This window comes from Sylvia atricapilla, chromosome 22 (genome assembly GCF_009819655.1).
Source record: "Sylvia atricapilla isolate bSylAtr1 chromosome 22, bSylAtr1.pri, whole genome shotgun sequence".
NCBI classification, from domain to species: Eukaryota; Metazoa; Chordata; class Aves; order Passeriformes; family Sylviidae; genus Sylvia; species Sylvia atricapilla.
Window position 1 is genome coordinate 6,795,910 of NC_089161.1, and position 11,014 is coordinate 6,806,923.

Here is an 11,014-nt window from a genome sequence, read left to right on the forward strand (position 1 = left end):
GTCTCTGAGTCCTGCTGGGACAGGGGAGGAGACAGAGGCCAGGTCAGAGCATTGGCTCTTTCAGAGAGGTGGCAGTACTGCCATGGCCACATGTGAGCTGTGCCCTTGAGCTGCGCTGCTCCCAGAGCCGGGCATGGAGGGGAGTGTGGGGCTGGGATGGGGATTCCAGGATTAACTGGAAAGAGTGGCTGCAGAGGTGTAGGGATGTGCTGGGTGCTGGTGACCGCTGTGGGAAGGAGAATGCTCGGAGTCAGCCAGGCTGGAGAGGCTTTAGCTGCTTCTGGGAAGCAGCTCAGCCCTCACACATCAGCAGGGTGGTGACACAGCACCTCTGGCTCCAGAGGCAGGCAGGGATTGGGATTTTGCAGCAGATTGCGGCCAATTTCCCAACACAAATTCAAAGGGATCGAATCCTTTGATAGTTGCTCTTGCCAACATGTTTCTTGCATTGGGGCTGCTCCTGCTCCAAGCGGGTTAAGAACCATAAAATCCCAGAATGGTTTGGGTTGGGAGGACCTTAAAGCTCATTTCATTCCACTCTCCTTCCATGGGGAGGGACACCTTCCACTGGGCCAGGTTGCTCCAAGTCCCATCCAGCTTGGCCTTGGACACTTCCAGGGATGGGGCAGCCACAACTTCACATGGCTGTGGTGACCAGGGGGCACAGGAGCAGCAGTAGGTTGAGAGGTGAGCTCTAGAAAACCCTTGGGATACACAGAATCATCTGAGCACATCAAATCCCAAGGACACCGAGCCCAAGAGGGTCATGCTGTCCTTGTGCAGGCCCTGCTTAGGAAGCCCCTGGTCCCTGCAGAGCCCTTTGAACCTCAGACAGGCCACACAAAAAGGTTTTCCGTGATTTTTAGAGCAGCACTGCATCCTGCAGACTTGAGGAATTAGTTCATTCACAGCCAGAGTGTTCAGGGCTTCCTTCTCAAACATGGGGTTCAGTGAGTGCTGCCGCTTGTGAGCACCCCACACATCTGCACAAGCCACTCTGGGTGCCTTGGAATTTTCTCCTTTCTCCCTCCCTCCCCAGGGAGAGACGTTACGAGGTATTTGGAGGTAATTATTGCTTTTATTCAGTGCTAAAGCAATAATTTGGAGGGATATGCTGGAAAACCAGCAATTTCCTGCCAGTGAGTGACAGATGTTTTGCTGTGTTTGAGATGTGCTTTCAGGCTCCTACTAATTACCATGACATAAATTGGCAGGAGTTTTCTTCCCAGGCTCCCAGCTCTAATTTTGCTGGGTTTTTTCTTTCTTTTTTTTTTCTTTTTTCTTTTTTTTTCTTTTTTTTTTTTTTATGTTATTTTATATTTTTTGGGAAGGCGGAATCTCCATGTTGTGACACTTCAGGAAGAAACTATGCGGAGTGGGGGGCTTATGTTCAAACATTGTTTTCCTAACTTTTCCTCCCTCTCTGCCAGGTTCCTACCCCTCTCCCAAGGCTGGGGCCACGCTGGTGGTCTACAAGGACTTGCTGGTGCTTTTTGGGGGGTGGACCCGGCCGAGCCCTTACCCCCTGCACCAGCCCGAGAGGTTCTTCGATGAGATCCACACGTACTCCCCCTCCAAAAACTGGTAAGAGCAGGCTTTGATCCTGGAAAAATGGCTCTGGAATGCAGCTGGAGGAATGCCTGGGAAGCTATGCGTGGTCCTGGTTTCCCAGGTGTGTCTCTAATGCTCTTTCTGAAACAAAAAAAGGCCACACAATTTCAGCAGAGGAGAGAACAAGGTGCTGCCAAGCACCTTGTGGGTGCTGTTGCTTCCATATGGTTCTGGACTTGTACCTCAATATTCCAGGCTGCATGAGCATCCCCATCCAGGTGGGAAACCTGGGTGTTTTAAATGCCTTATCACTTTGGCTTGGAGCACTGAGGTGTTTCTGAGATAAGCCTGAAGTGCTGGAGGTCTTGTTTTTAGTGATGATCCAAAACTCAGTTCCCTCAGGGAGAAGTGATAAATCAGATTTCTCTATCATTTCAACCTCTGCCTTTACAGCTCTGGGATTGAAACATCCAGCAGTATCCTTGGAGCTGGCAGGAATTTTCCTTTTCCCTTTAAACACCTTTTGGCTGATTTTAGACCCGGCTTTCTCACTGATCATGTGTGTGAGAAGGAGAATGCTGTATCAGAGAGAAGATTCCTGCTCCTCTTGCACTGAGAACTTTTCATCCTCCAAAGTATCAATTATCCAGTGCACTTTGGGCAGTGTCATTACAACTCTGTAATTAAACCTCTTGGAAAGAATCTGAGGCAAACTTAATTGGAAGGGGAGATGTTCCCAAGTTGGCCATGGGACTAGGTCATGCCTTAAAAATGTTTAGCACATTGGGATTTCTAATTAGTTTCATTGCTATTTGGATATTTGGAGGTTTTCCCTGTTGTTCTCCCCTGTGACATGTTCTTGAGGACTTTGCAGGCCACTGGGATTTTTTGTTTGGCCTTTCATCCAACATTTTCCTTCACTGGGGAATCTGTTCCTGCCTCTCTTCCCAGGTGGAACTGCATCATGACCACACACGGCCCCCCTCCCATGGCAGGACACTCCTCCTGTGTCATCAAAGACAAAATGATCGTTTTTGGGGGCTCCCTTGGATCCCGACAGATGTAAGTTTGAGCTGAGGGTGTCTGACAAGTGCCCCTGCGAGCCAGGAGCGGGTTGGGATGGTCTTGGGGTTGCCCATGAGGAATTTTCTGCAGGATTTTGGGGTCTGCCTGCTGCCTTAGCACACCCTTTGCCTCTGGCAGCAAATCCCAAGGCTCCCGCCTGCAGAAATCCCAAATCTGCTATAAAACCCATCCCTGAGCCCAAGTTCCACATCCCTGGTTGTATCCTTTGCCCATGTTGTCTCATCCCTGCAGGAGCAACGACGTCTGGGTGCTGGATCTGGAGCAGTGGGCTTGGTCCAAGCCCAGCATCTCTGGGCCCAGCCCTCACCCACGCGGGGGCCAGTCCCAGGTGAGCTCAGCCAGACAGAAGCCAGGCACAGCCTCACTCCCAGCTCCAGACAGCTCTCCACAGGTTCATTCCCAAGTTATCTGTGGAGCCCTTGACCGCCAGGCCCTCTCACTGTGGGTACAGTCCCCATCTCCCCCAGTGACTCAGAGCTCTAATGAAAAAATCCCTGTTTTAACCCCACTCATGCCCCGTGGCACCTCAGATCAGTGGAGAGGCAGCACAGGCTGGTTTGGCTCCAGGCCCTTGGGACTGCTCTGCTCTCCCAATCCCGGGACTGACTTGGGATTGCTCCCGCTCCAAGCATGGCTCTGGCAGCACCTGCCTGGGCAGGGAGCTCATGACTGTCACCTGAGGCTGGTGTCCCCATCTGGGACGGTCAGTGATTCCCAGAGTGTGGCTGGTCCCACCAGGGCACTGAGCAGGGCTTGGATGGCTCGTGTTGGAACACGCCTTTCCATGCCCTGGGAAAGGAGCCTGCGGGGATCTCTTGCCCACCAGCAGCACTGATCAGACTGCTGCCAGCACCTGCCCTCCCAAACCTTCCACCTTTCCCTCCTTTGCAGAGGGATGTCAGGTCCCTGGTGCTTTGGGAAGGTCCCCTCGGTGAGAGGAACTGTTCTGGGATGAGGAGTGGGATGAGCCCTGCATCCTGCTCTGTCTCAGGCCTGGCAAAACCAGCTCCATCCCAGCTCCACTCCTCCTCCCAGGGCACACACAACCCAGCAATGCCCATGCAGCTGAGAACCTGCCTCTGTCTGCTCTTGGAGGCCTGGCCAAAAACCCTTCCCAAGCTGAAACTCTCCTTTGTCCCCTCCAGATTGTGATAGACAATGAGACCATTTTAATCCTCGGAGGCTGCGGGGGCCCCAATGCAGTGAGTACCTGGGGGAGCAGAGACATCAACATCCCCCTGGCACCTGGGGGCTGGTTTTGGGATGGGGGGACTCTGCACATTGGTGGCATTTTATTCCTCAAATCTAGGCACCCACCTGGTAGATTTTGAGAGAAGCTGTTTAGCTGTTGCTGGAGCTGTTTTAATTAATAAAAATCACCCCAGGCACTCTCTAAGCAACTCCCTGGGTTCACTGAGGCTCATCAGGATGAGCCCTGACTTTGTACTGGGATAGCAGATGGGAATGAAGGGGTAGGGTGTAGTCACTCATGGGTGATCAGCTCCTGCTTTGGGTCAGCATCCTGTCTGCAGCAGCAAAGCACAGCTCCCACCATGGCCCTGATGGGCTGAGCCAAGCAGCAAACTGGGCTAAATCTCAGCCTGGGCTAAAACTCAGCCCGGGCTCCTGAATCTGTCACCCTTCCCTCTCCAGCTGTTCAAAGACGCCTGGTTGCTGCACATGCAGGCCAACCCCTGGACGTGGCAGCCGCTCAAGGTGGAGAACGAGGACCATGGAGCCCCGGAGCTGTGGTGCCATCCCGCGTGCAGGGTATGGACACAGCGGGCTCCCTGCTCCCTCACACACATCCCTCCCTCTATTCCCTGCCCAAAATGCTCCATAACCACTTCTTCTCCCCAGCACAAAGTCCTCCTGATGTCTGTTCCTGCCCTCTCCACAGGTGGGACAGTGCGTTGTGGTCTTCAGCCAAGCTCCTAGTGGGAGAGCCCCACTGAGCCCCAGCCTCAACTCCCGCCCGTCTCCCATCAGCGCCACGCCACCCGCCCTGGTGCCTGAGACACGGGAATTCCGCTCCCAGTCTCCTGTCAGGAACACGGACGAGGCTCCCTGCGTCAACGGCCGTTGGGGCACCCTGCGGCCCCGCAGGCAGACGCCGTCGGGCTCGCGGGAGGGCAGCCTGTCCCCTGCCAGAGGGGACAGTTCCCCGGTGCTCAACGGCGGCACTGTGTCACCTGGAGCAGCACTGGTCGGTGGAGCCTCCCTGGACAGCCCTGTGCAGGCCCTGTCCCCCAGCACCCCCTCAGCCACCGAGGGATTCGACCTCAAGGTGGGGCCAGCCCTGGCACCGCGCCGCGGCTCACTGCCGGAGCAGAGGGATCTGCGCCTGGCCTCCATGGAGCTGGGCTGGGAGCAGAAGCCCACGTCCCTCCTGTGCCAGCTGGACGGCGCGGAGGGCAGGACAGCAGGCACGCGGAACCCCCCGGAGCACACCAACGGCATCCACACCCCGCCCCACGCCACCGGTGCCCTGCCCGGAGCCGTGTCCCCCGGCGCGCTCCGCCGCAGCCTCGAGGCCGTCAAAGCCCTGTCCTCCAAAGCCTCCTCGGCCTCGGCCGCGCTGAGCCCTCCCCTGGCATCATCCCCAGGGTCCCCGGGCACCGAGCCGGGCTCAGCACGGCTGGGCGCTGCCCAGGGCGAGGGGCACTCGCTGCCCCCCATCGCCCGGCGCCTCGGGCACCACCCACCGCAGTCGCTGAATGTGGGCAAGCCGCTGTACCAGAGCATGAACTGCAAGCCCATGCAGATGTACGTGCTGGACATTAAGGACACCAAGGAGCAGGGACGAGTCAAATGGAAAGTGTTCAACAGCAGCTCTGTGGTGGGGCCACCTGAGACCAGTTTACACACAGTGGTGCAAGGCCGAGGGGAGCTGATCATATTCGGTGGCCTCATGGACAAGAAACAAAATGTCAAATATTACCCCAAAACAAATGCCTTGTACTTTGTGCGAGCAAAGAGATAATGCAGCCCCTGCCCGCCGCCGCCACCCATCCCCTCCGTCCCCACGGTTCTTCCTCCTTCCCGAGCCCCTTCCTGACACGCAGGCGTTTAAACTGTGAATTAGGGAGCAGGAAACCAATAAAAGTCCAAGCAAATCCTCCAGCACTGCCTTGGCAGTTCCCAGTAAGACCCCAGTTGAGCAAGCCATGTTTGCAGCCGGAGAAAGACCCGAGGATCTGAGAATTTGGGGTGAGCAGCCAGGGAATCCCACCAGCCAGAATCTTCCTGGGTTTATTTTCCAAGTGTTTGCAAGTCAGTCTCTCTGAAACTTGTTGTGGGTTGTGAGTAGAAGTGGTTTTATAGGAGTAACCCAAATTCCAGCAGGCAGGAGGCTTTAGCTTGATTAATTCCATGCTCAACTCCATCAGGAAAACAACAGCAATATCCCACTGGGAATCTCCCAGTGCTGCCAACCTTTGCTCGACACAAACACAATGCCTTTTTATTTTGCCTCTCACCTGCCGCTCGTCCCTGTCCTCCAGGCAGGACCAAAAGAAGGAGGAAAGGACATTTTTTAGTGTGAAAATGCCAAAAATCTCGATTGTCAGCATCCCTCCTCTCCCTGCCTTGCTGGATCAGGCTTCGGGATCAGCCCTGATCCCCTCTGACCAGGAAAATACTCTGAAAATACCATTATTTCCCCAAAACTGAGATACTTGGCTGCCAATTCCCTTCGAGACTTAAAGGTTTCATTTCATTCAATGGCCTAAAACCCATCCAAGGCCAAAGCAGCCCCTTGGAGCCTGGGAACAGGGTGGGTTTTCCAGGGAAAAGGACAGACTGGTAAATCTGAGGGCAGCCTCGATGCAGTAACTTCACCTCATCTTTGCACGTGCCTCCTTCTGCAAAGATTAAATCCAAATCCGAAGGGATTGAACCTGTGCGTCCTTCTGGGACAAGCCCCCTCCTTCCCTGTCCCCTCAAGAAGGGAGGAAAATGGGGCAGATTTCGCCAGGTTTTGGTCAACAACCTCCAGCACCCTAAAAACAGGGAGCCCTCCCCAAGCCGGCAGTGCCATGATGTGGCCCCTTCCCTAAATTTTTGTTCTCCATTACCACTGAGCTTTTTGCCGGTTGGAGCCTTAAATCCCATCCCAGCCGCGTGGGGATGGGGAGGGACTTGCTTAACCCGCGGCATTTCCACCTCTGTAAATAAATCCCTCGTTGAATCCCACCTCTCCCATTCTTCCCAGAACAATTCGATTTGTCCTAAGGGAAAGCAAAATGCATTTTTTTCCCCCCAAAAACCCCAGACCTCAGGAGCACCTTGGGTGAGCTGTGGAATACTCCTTCTCCAGGCGTGGTCACGGGGAAAGCAGTCGAGGCTTCGGCATCGATTCCCAGGTCCCCTTTGCATGTTTTTGGTCATCCATTCCCAAAAAAGAGTCAAACCCAGGGGTGGATGGCGCCTTGATGTCCTCCCTGTGGAGCATCCCTTAAGGGTGCTCTCCCAGTGTTTACATCCTGCACCGCTCCCGGGATCCCCCCAGTCGGGAAACGCGTGTTCTGTGCTGTTCATGAGAGATTCAGCCCAAATTTGCATCCCTGCCCCCCAAATCCCACGGGAGCTGCTGGTGCTGTGAGCGAGGTGTCCCCCCCCGCGACTCAGGTGTCCCCCCACCATCATTCCCAGGCCGAGCACAGGAATGAGAAGCAATTCTGGTGATATTTAAAATCTTGTGTACATTTTGGAGGGGTTCATGGGGGTCCCTCCCCCCCTTCCCAACGAATTTTTAGTGGTTTAACAAATAAAAAGGAAAATAAATGGATGGTTGGTGCTTTTGGGGAGGGGTGGGTGGGAATGATGTGGAGGGGAAGTTCCTAATGTGCTCCCCAGAAGTTTAGGGGTGAAAAGGGAGATTTGGGGTGTGCTACTGTAAAAGGGAAATATTTCTGCCAGAGGATGTTGGAGCAGTGGAGGGAGGCAAAGGGAGACACAGGGAATTTGGGACACTGAAGCCTCTTGGAGCCAGAAATTGGGGATGGAGACTCCAGAGCCTGTTAGGGCTGGAAATTTGGGATCCCAAAGCCTACTGGAGCTGGGAATTCAGGGATCCCAAACTTTGTTGAGATGTAAATTTGGGATGGGGATATAAAATCTGCCAGGGCTGGGAACTGGGCATGGGGAACCGAGGTCCTGCCTGTGCTGGAAATTATGGGCCCCAGGGCCTGCCAGGGTGGGGGATTTGAGACAGGGACCCCAAAGACTGTCAGCACGGGGAACTGGGGACACCAAACCCTCTTGGGGTGGAAATTGGGAATGGGGATCCCAAAGACTGCTGGAGATGGTAACTGGGGATGCCACAGCCTCCCAGTGCTGGGAATTAGGAACCTCAAAACCTGCTGGGGCTGGAAATTGAGGATAGGAACCCCAAGGCTAGTTGGGGCTGGAAATAGGTGATGAGGACCCCAAATCCTGCCAGTGCTATGAACTGGGGAACCCACAGCTGGTTGGGGATGGAAATTGGGGATGGGGATCCTAGAGTCTGCTGGAGCTGGAAATTGGAACCCCAGGTCATGCCAGTGTGGGAGATGCTGGATCCCAAAACATTCCCGTGTCAGTGATGAGGGATGAGGGCTCCAAAGCCTGGAAAAACTGGCAGTTGGGGACCCCAGATCCCGCCAGTGCTGGGAATCGGGGGTGGGGACCCCCGGATCTTTCCAGTGTCAGTAATTAGTGATGGGGATCCCCAAAATCCGCAGGATGGTGTCCCCCCGACTCATCCGCGCACGCTCAGCTGTGTCTGGGCGTGGTTTTCATCGCCCCGCCCAGCTTCGTGACGTCACCGCGAGGCGGAAGCTGCCTCAGGTGAGCGGCGGGGCCGCGTCTTAAAGGGCCCGCGCGGGAAAATTGGTGTGGGGGGCAACGCATGGGAGGGATTTGGGGGCAGCGGGTCCGAGCGGGGGGGCAAGGGCTGGATTCTCCCCCTTTTAGATGTTGTGGAGGCCCGGGGGAGGGGCGCACAGACCCCGTGGGGTGGCAGGCAGCCCATAACGGAGTGCGGGGCCTCCGTGGGAGGCCGTGAGGGACACCCATGGGAGAGCGGTGCGACCCTGTAGGAGGTGCAGGCACCCCGGGAGTGGAGGGAAGGACCCTGTGATGGGGTACGGGGCTGCCGGGGAAGCACAGAGACCCCCAAGGCGGGGCCAGGGAACCCATGGGAAGGTGGTGGGACCCCACAGAGGGGCACAGAGACCCCAGAAGGCGGTCAGAGACCCATGGGAGGGTTCAGTGACTCCATAGGGAAGACACAGACCTCGTGGAAGAGGGGCAGGCACCCCACAGAGGGGTGTCAGGGACCCTATGGGTGGTTTAGGGGACCCCATGGGAGGATGCTGGGATGCGGGAGGCTGTTTTAGGGACCCGATGGAGGATTTAGGGGCCCTGGGAAGGGTGCCTGGACCCTGAGGTGGGGTCAGAAGGAGACCCCAAAGCTGCGGGATGCAGTGACCCCATGGGGGAAGGGGGGCTCTTTCCCGTCCCCCAGGTTTGGGGGCCCATGTCAGAGCAGGACTGGGCACTGGAGCCGGGCTGGCTCCTGTCCCCTGCCGGCCGCCCCTACCTGGACTCCATCCTACACAAGAACCAGCGGAGAGTGTTCGGTGAGTGTCCCCCCCGCGCCCCCCAACCCGGGGTCTCAGCGCCCCAGAATCACCCTGAGCCCTGTCCCCAGGTCTGCTAGAGCGCCCGGCGCTGCCGCCCGCCCTGGCTGTCCCCATTGTCACCTACAAACTGTTCCTGGCCGGAAGAAGTGGCGTCGGGAAGACGGCGCTGGTGGCCTGGCTGGGGGGGACGCCCGCGCCCCCCACCCACCACGAGACCCTGGGTACGGCGTGGGGGACAGCGGACCCCGCGGGGTCCCGGGGATCCCTCCCGTCCCCGCGGGGATCGAGGCCACCCCGCCCGCCAGGAGGCCCCGGTACGGCCTGGAGGGCACGCCGTGGCGTCACCAGTCCCTCGTGTCCCCGCAGGGATCGAGGCCACGCCGCTCTTCTGGCCGGCCAAGCCCCGCGCCAGCGGCCGCCCCGTCCTGTTCCAGCTGCTGCTGTGGGACTGCGGGGACGGAGCGCTCAGGAAGTTCGAGCACCTGCTGCCCGTGAGCGGTGGACACATTCTGGGGTGGGGGACACCTCCAGGACCGCGCAGTGACGGAGTGTCCCCGTCCCCAGGCCTGTAAGGAGGAGGCGGACGCCGCCCTCTTCCTGTTCTCCTTCACGGACCGCGCGTCCTTCGAGGAGCTGCCGGCGCTCATGGGCCGCGTGCTGGGCGCCGGCGACCGCGACATCGTCAGGATGGTCGTGGGCACCAAGTATCCTTTTGGGGGTCGCCCTGGGGGGACCGCGTCATCCCGCGGGGGGAGGATTGCACCTCCGCGGTTCTTGGCATCGCAGGGGCTGAGAATGGGCACACCTCGTTACACTGATGGATTCCCGACTCCTGCTGATTTTATTGAGGTTTTGGGGCTTTTCTTTAAGGTGTTCCTTGACCCTGTGCCCCCCGCACCAAAATGGGTGCGCGCCTCTAGATTTCTCAGCACTTGGTATCTCAGCATGCTGAGAACATGCACAAATCATTATACTGATGGGTTCACAGCTCCTGTTTATTTTTAGGGGGATTTGCCACCCTAAAAGGAGATTTTTGAGGCATCAGTGTCTTCCTTGACTGGCTGTCCCCCTCAAAGCAGGTTTTCACCCCCAGATTTCAAACCACTCAACACCTTATTAGGCTGAGAACATGCAACACTCATGACACAGATGGGTCCCCAACTCCCACAGATTTCTTAGGGGGGTTGGGTCACAGCTTCCACTTATTTACAGAAAGTTTGGGGGGGATTTTTTGAGTCTCCCTTGACTCTGTGTCCCCCTCAGAAGCAGGTTTGAACCCCAGATTTTAAACCACTCGGTCCCTGAGCAGGCAGGGAACACTCTCACCTCGTTACACCGATGGGTTCACAACTCCCGATGAATCTTGGGTGGTTTGGGGGAAATTTTCCGGGGTGTTGCTGTTTCTCTTGACCCTGTGTCCCCTTCCCACCCCAGATTCGACCTGGCCCCACATGCGGCCGTGACGGAGGGGGACGTGCGAGCCTTCGAAGGGACGTGGGGGCTGCGGGTGCTGCGGGCGGGGGCAGCCCCAGGGGCCGGCGGGGCGCGGGCGGGACTGGCCCGGGTCGCCCCGGTCCTGGACGCTCTGGTCGAGGGGCTCTGGCGGCGCGACCAAGTGACCGCTGGCGTCACTGCGGGGGACGCGGAGGACACAACCTCCTGAACCCCTCTTGGGATGGGTTTGGGGGAGGGGTAAAGGTGCTTTTTTTTGCTAAAATCAGTGATTTTTTACGAAAAAGATCCCTGGGTGG

The 11,014-nt window shown here is 57.1% G+C and overlaps 2 protein-coding genes across 6 annotated transcripts in view; both read left to right on the top strand.

The window, feature by feature from the left end:
- FBXO42 (F-box protein 42) overlaps positions 1-7,422 on the top strand; it is a 45,211-nt gene extending 37,789 nt beyond the window's left edge. The window contains exons 5-10 of one of the 3 annotated variants that reach the window (XM_066334445.1): positions 1,431-1,584; positions 2,503-2,613; positions 2,869-2,965; positions 3,783-3,839; positions 4,291-4,407; positions 4,538-7,422. In XM_066334445.1, the coding sequence (XP_066190542.1) occupies positions 1,431-1,584; positions 2,503-2,613; positions 2,869-2,965; positions 3,783-3,839; positions 4,291-4,407; positions 4,538-5,620 (1,619 nt within the window). In that variant the 3' untranslated portion in view covers positions 5,621-7,422. The remainder of the gene's footprint in view (positions 1-1,430; positions 1,585-2,502; positions 2,614-2,868; positions 2,966-3,782; positions 3,840-4,290; positions 4,408-4,537) is intronic. The other 2 variants (XM_066334447.1, XM_066334446.1) reach the window with 2 other exon arrangements.
- A 1,020-nt stretch (positions 7,423-8,442) lies between these two features.
- CPLANE2 (ciliogenesis and planar polarity effector complex subunit 2) lies at positions 8,443-11,003 on the top strand. Of its 3 annotated transcripts, none has more exons than XM_066334448.1 (6): positions 8,443-8,466; positions 9,018-9,260; positions 9,332-9,484; positions 9,630-9,754; positions 9,828-9,967; positions 10,698-11,003. In XM_066334448.1, the coding sequence occupies exons 2-6, from the start codon at positions 9,113-9,115 to the stop codon at positions 10,924-10,926; spliced, it is 795 nt and encodes a 264-aa protein (XP_066190545.1). In that variant the 5' UTR covers positions 8,443-8,466; positions 9,018-9,112; the 3' UTR covers positions 10,927-11,003. The 3 variants fall into 3 exon arrangements, with proteins under 3 accessions (XP_066190545.1, XP_066190546.1, XP_066190547.1); XM_066334449.1 differs by having other exon boundaries at positions 8,445-8,466; positions 9,123-9,260; XM_066334450.1 differs by having other exon boundaries at positions 8,445-8,466; positions 9,146-9,260.
- Positions 11,004-11,014: the final 11 nt, after the last annotated feature.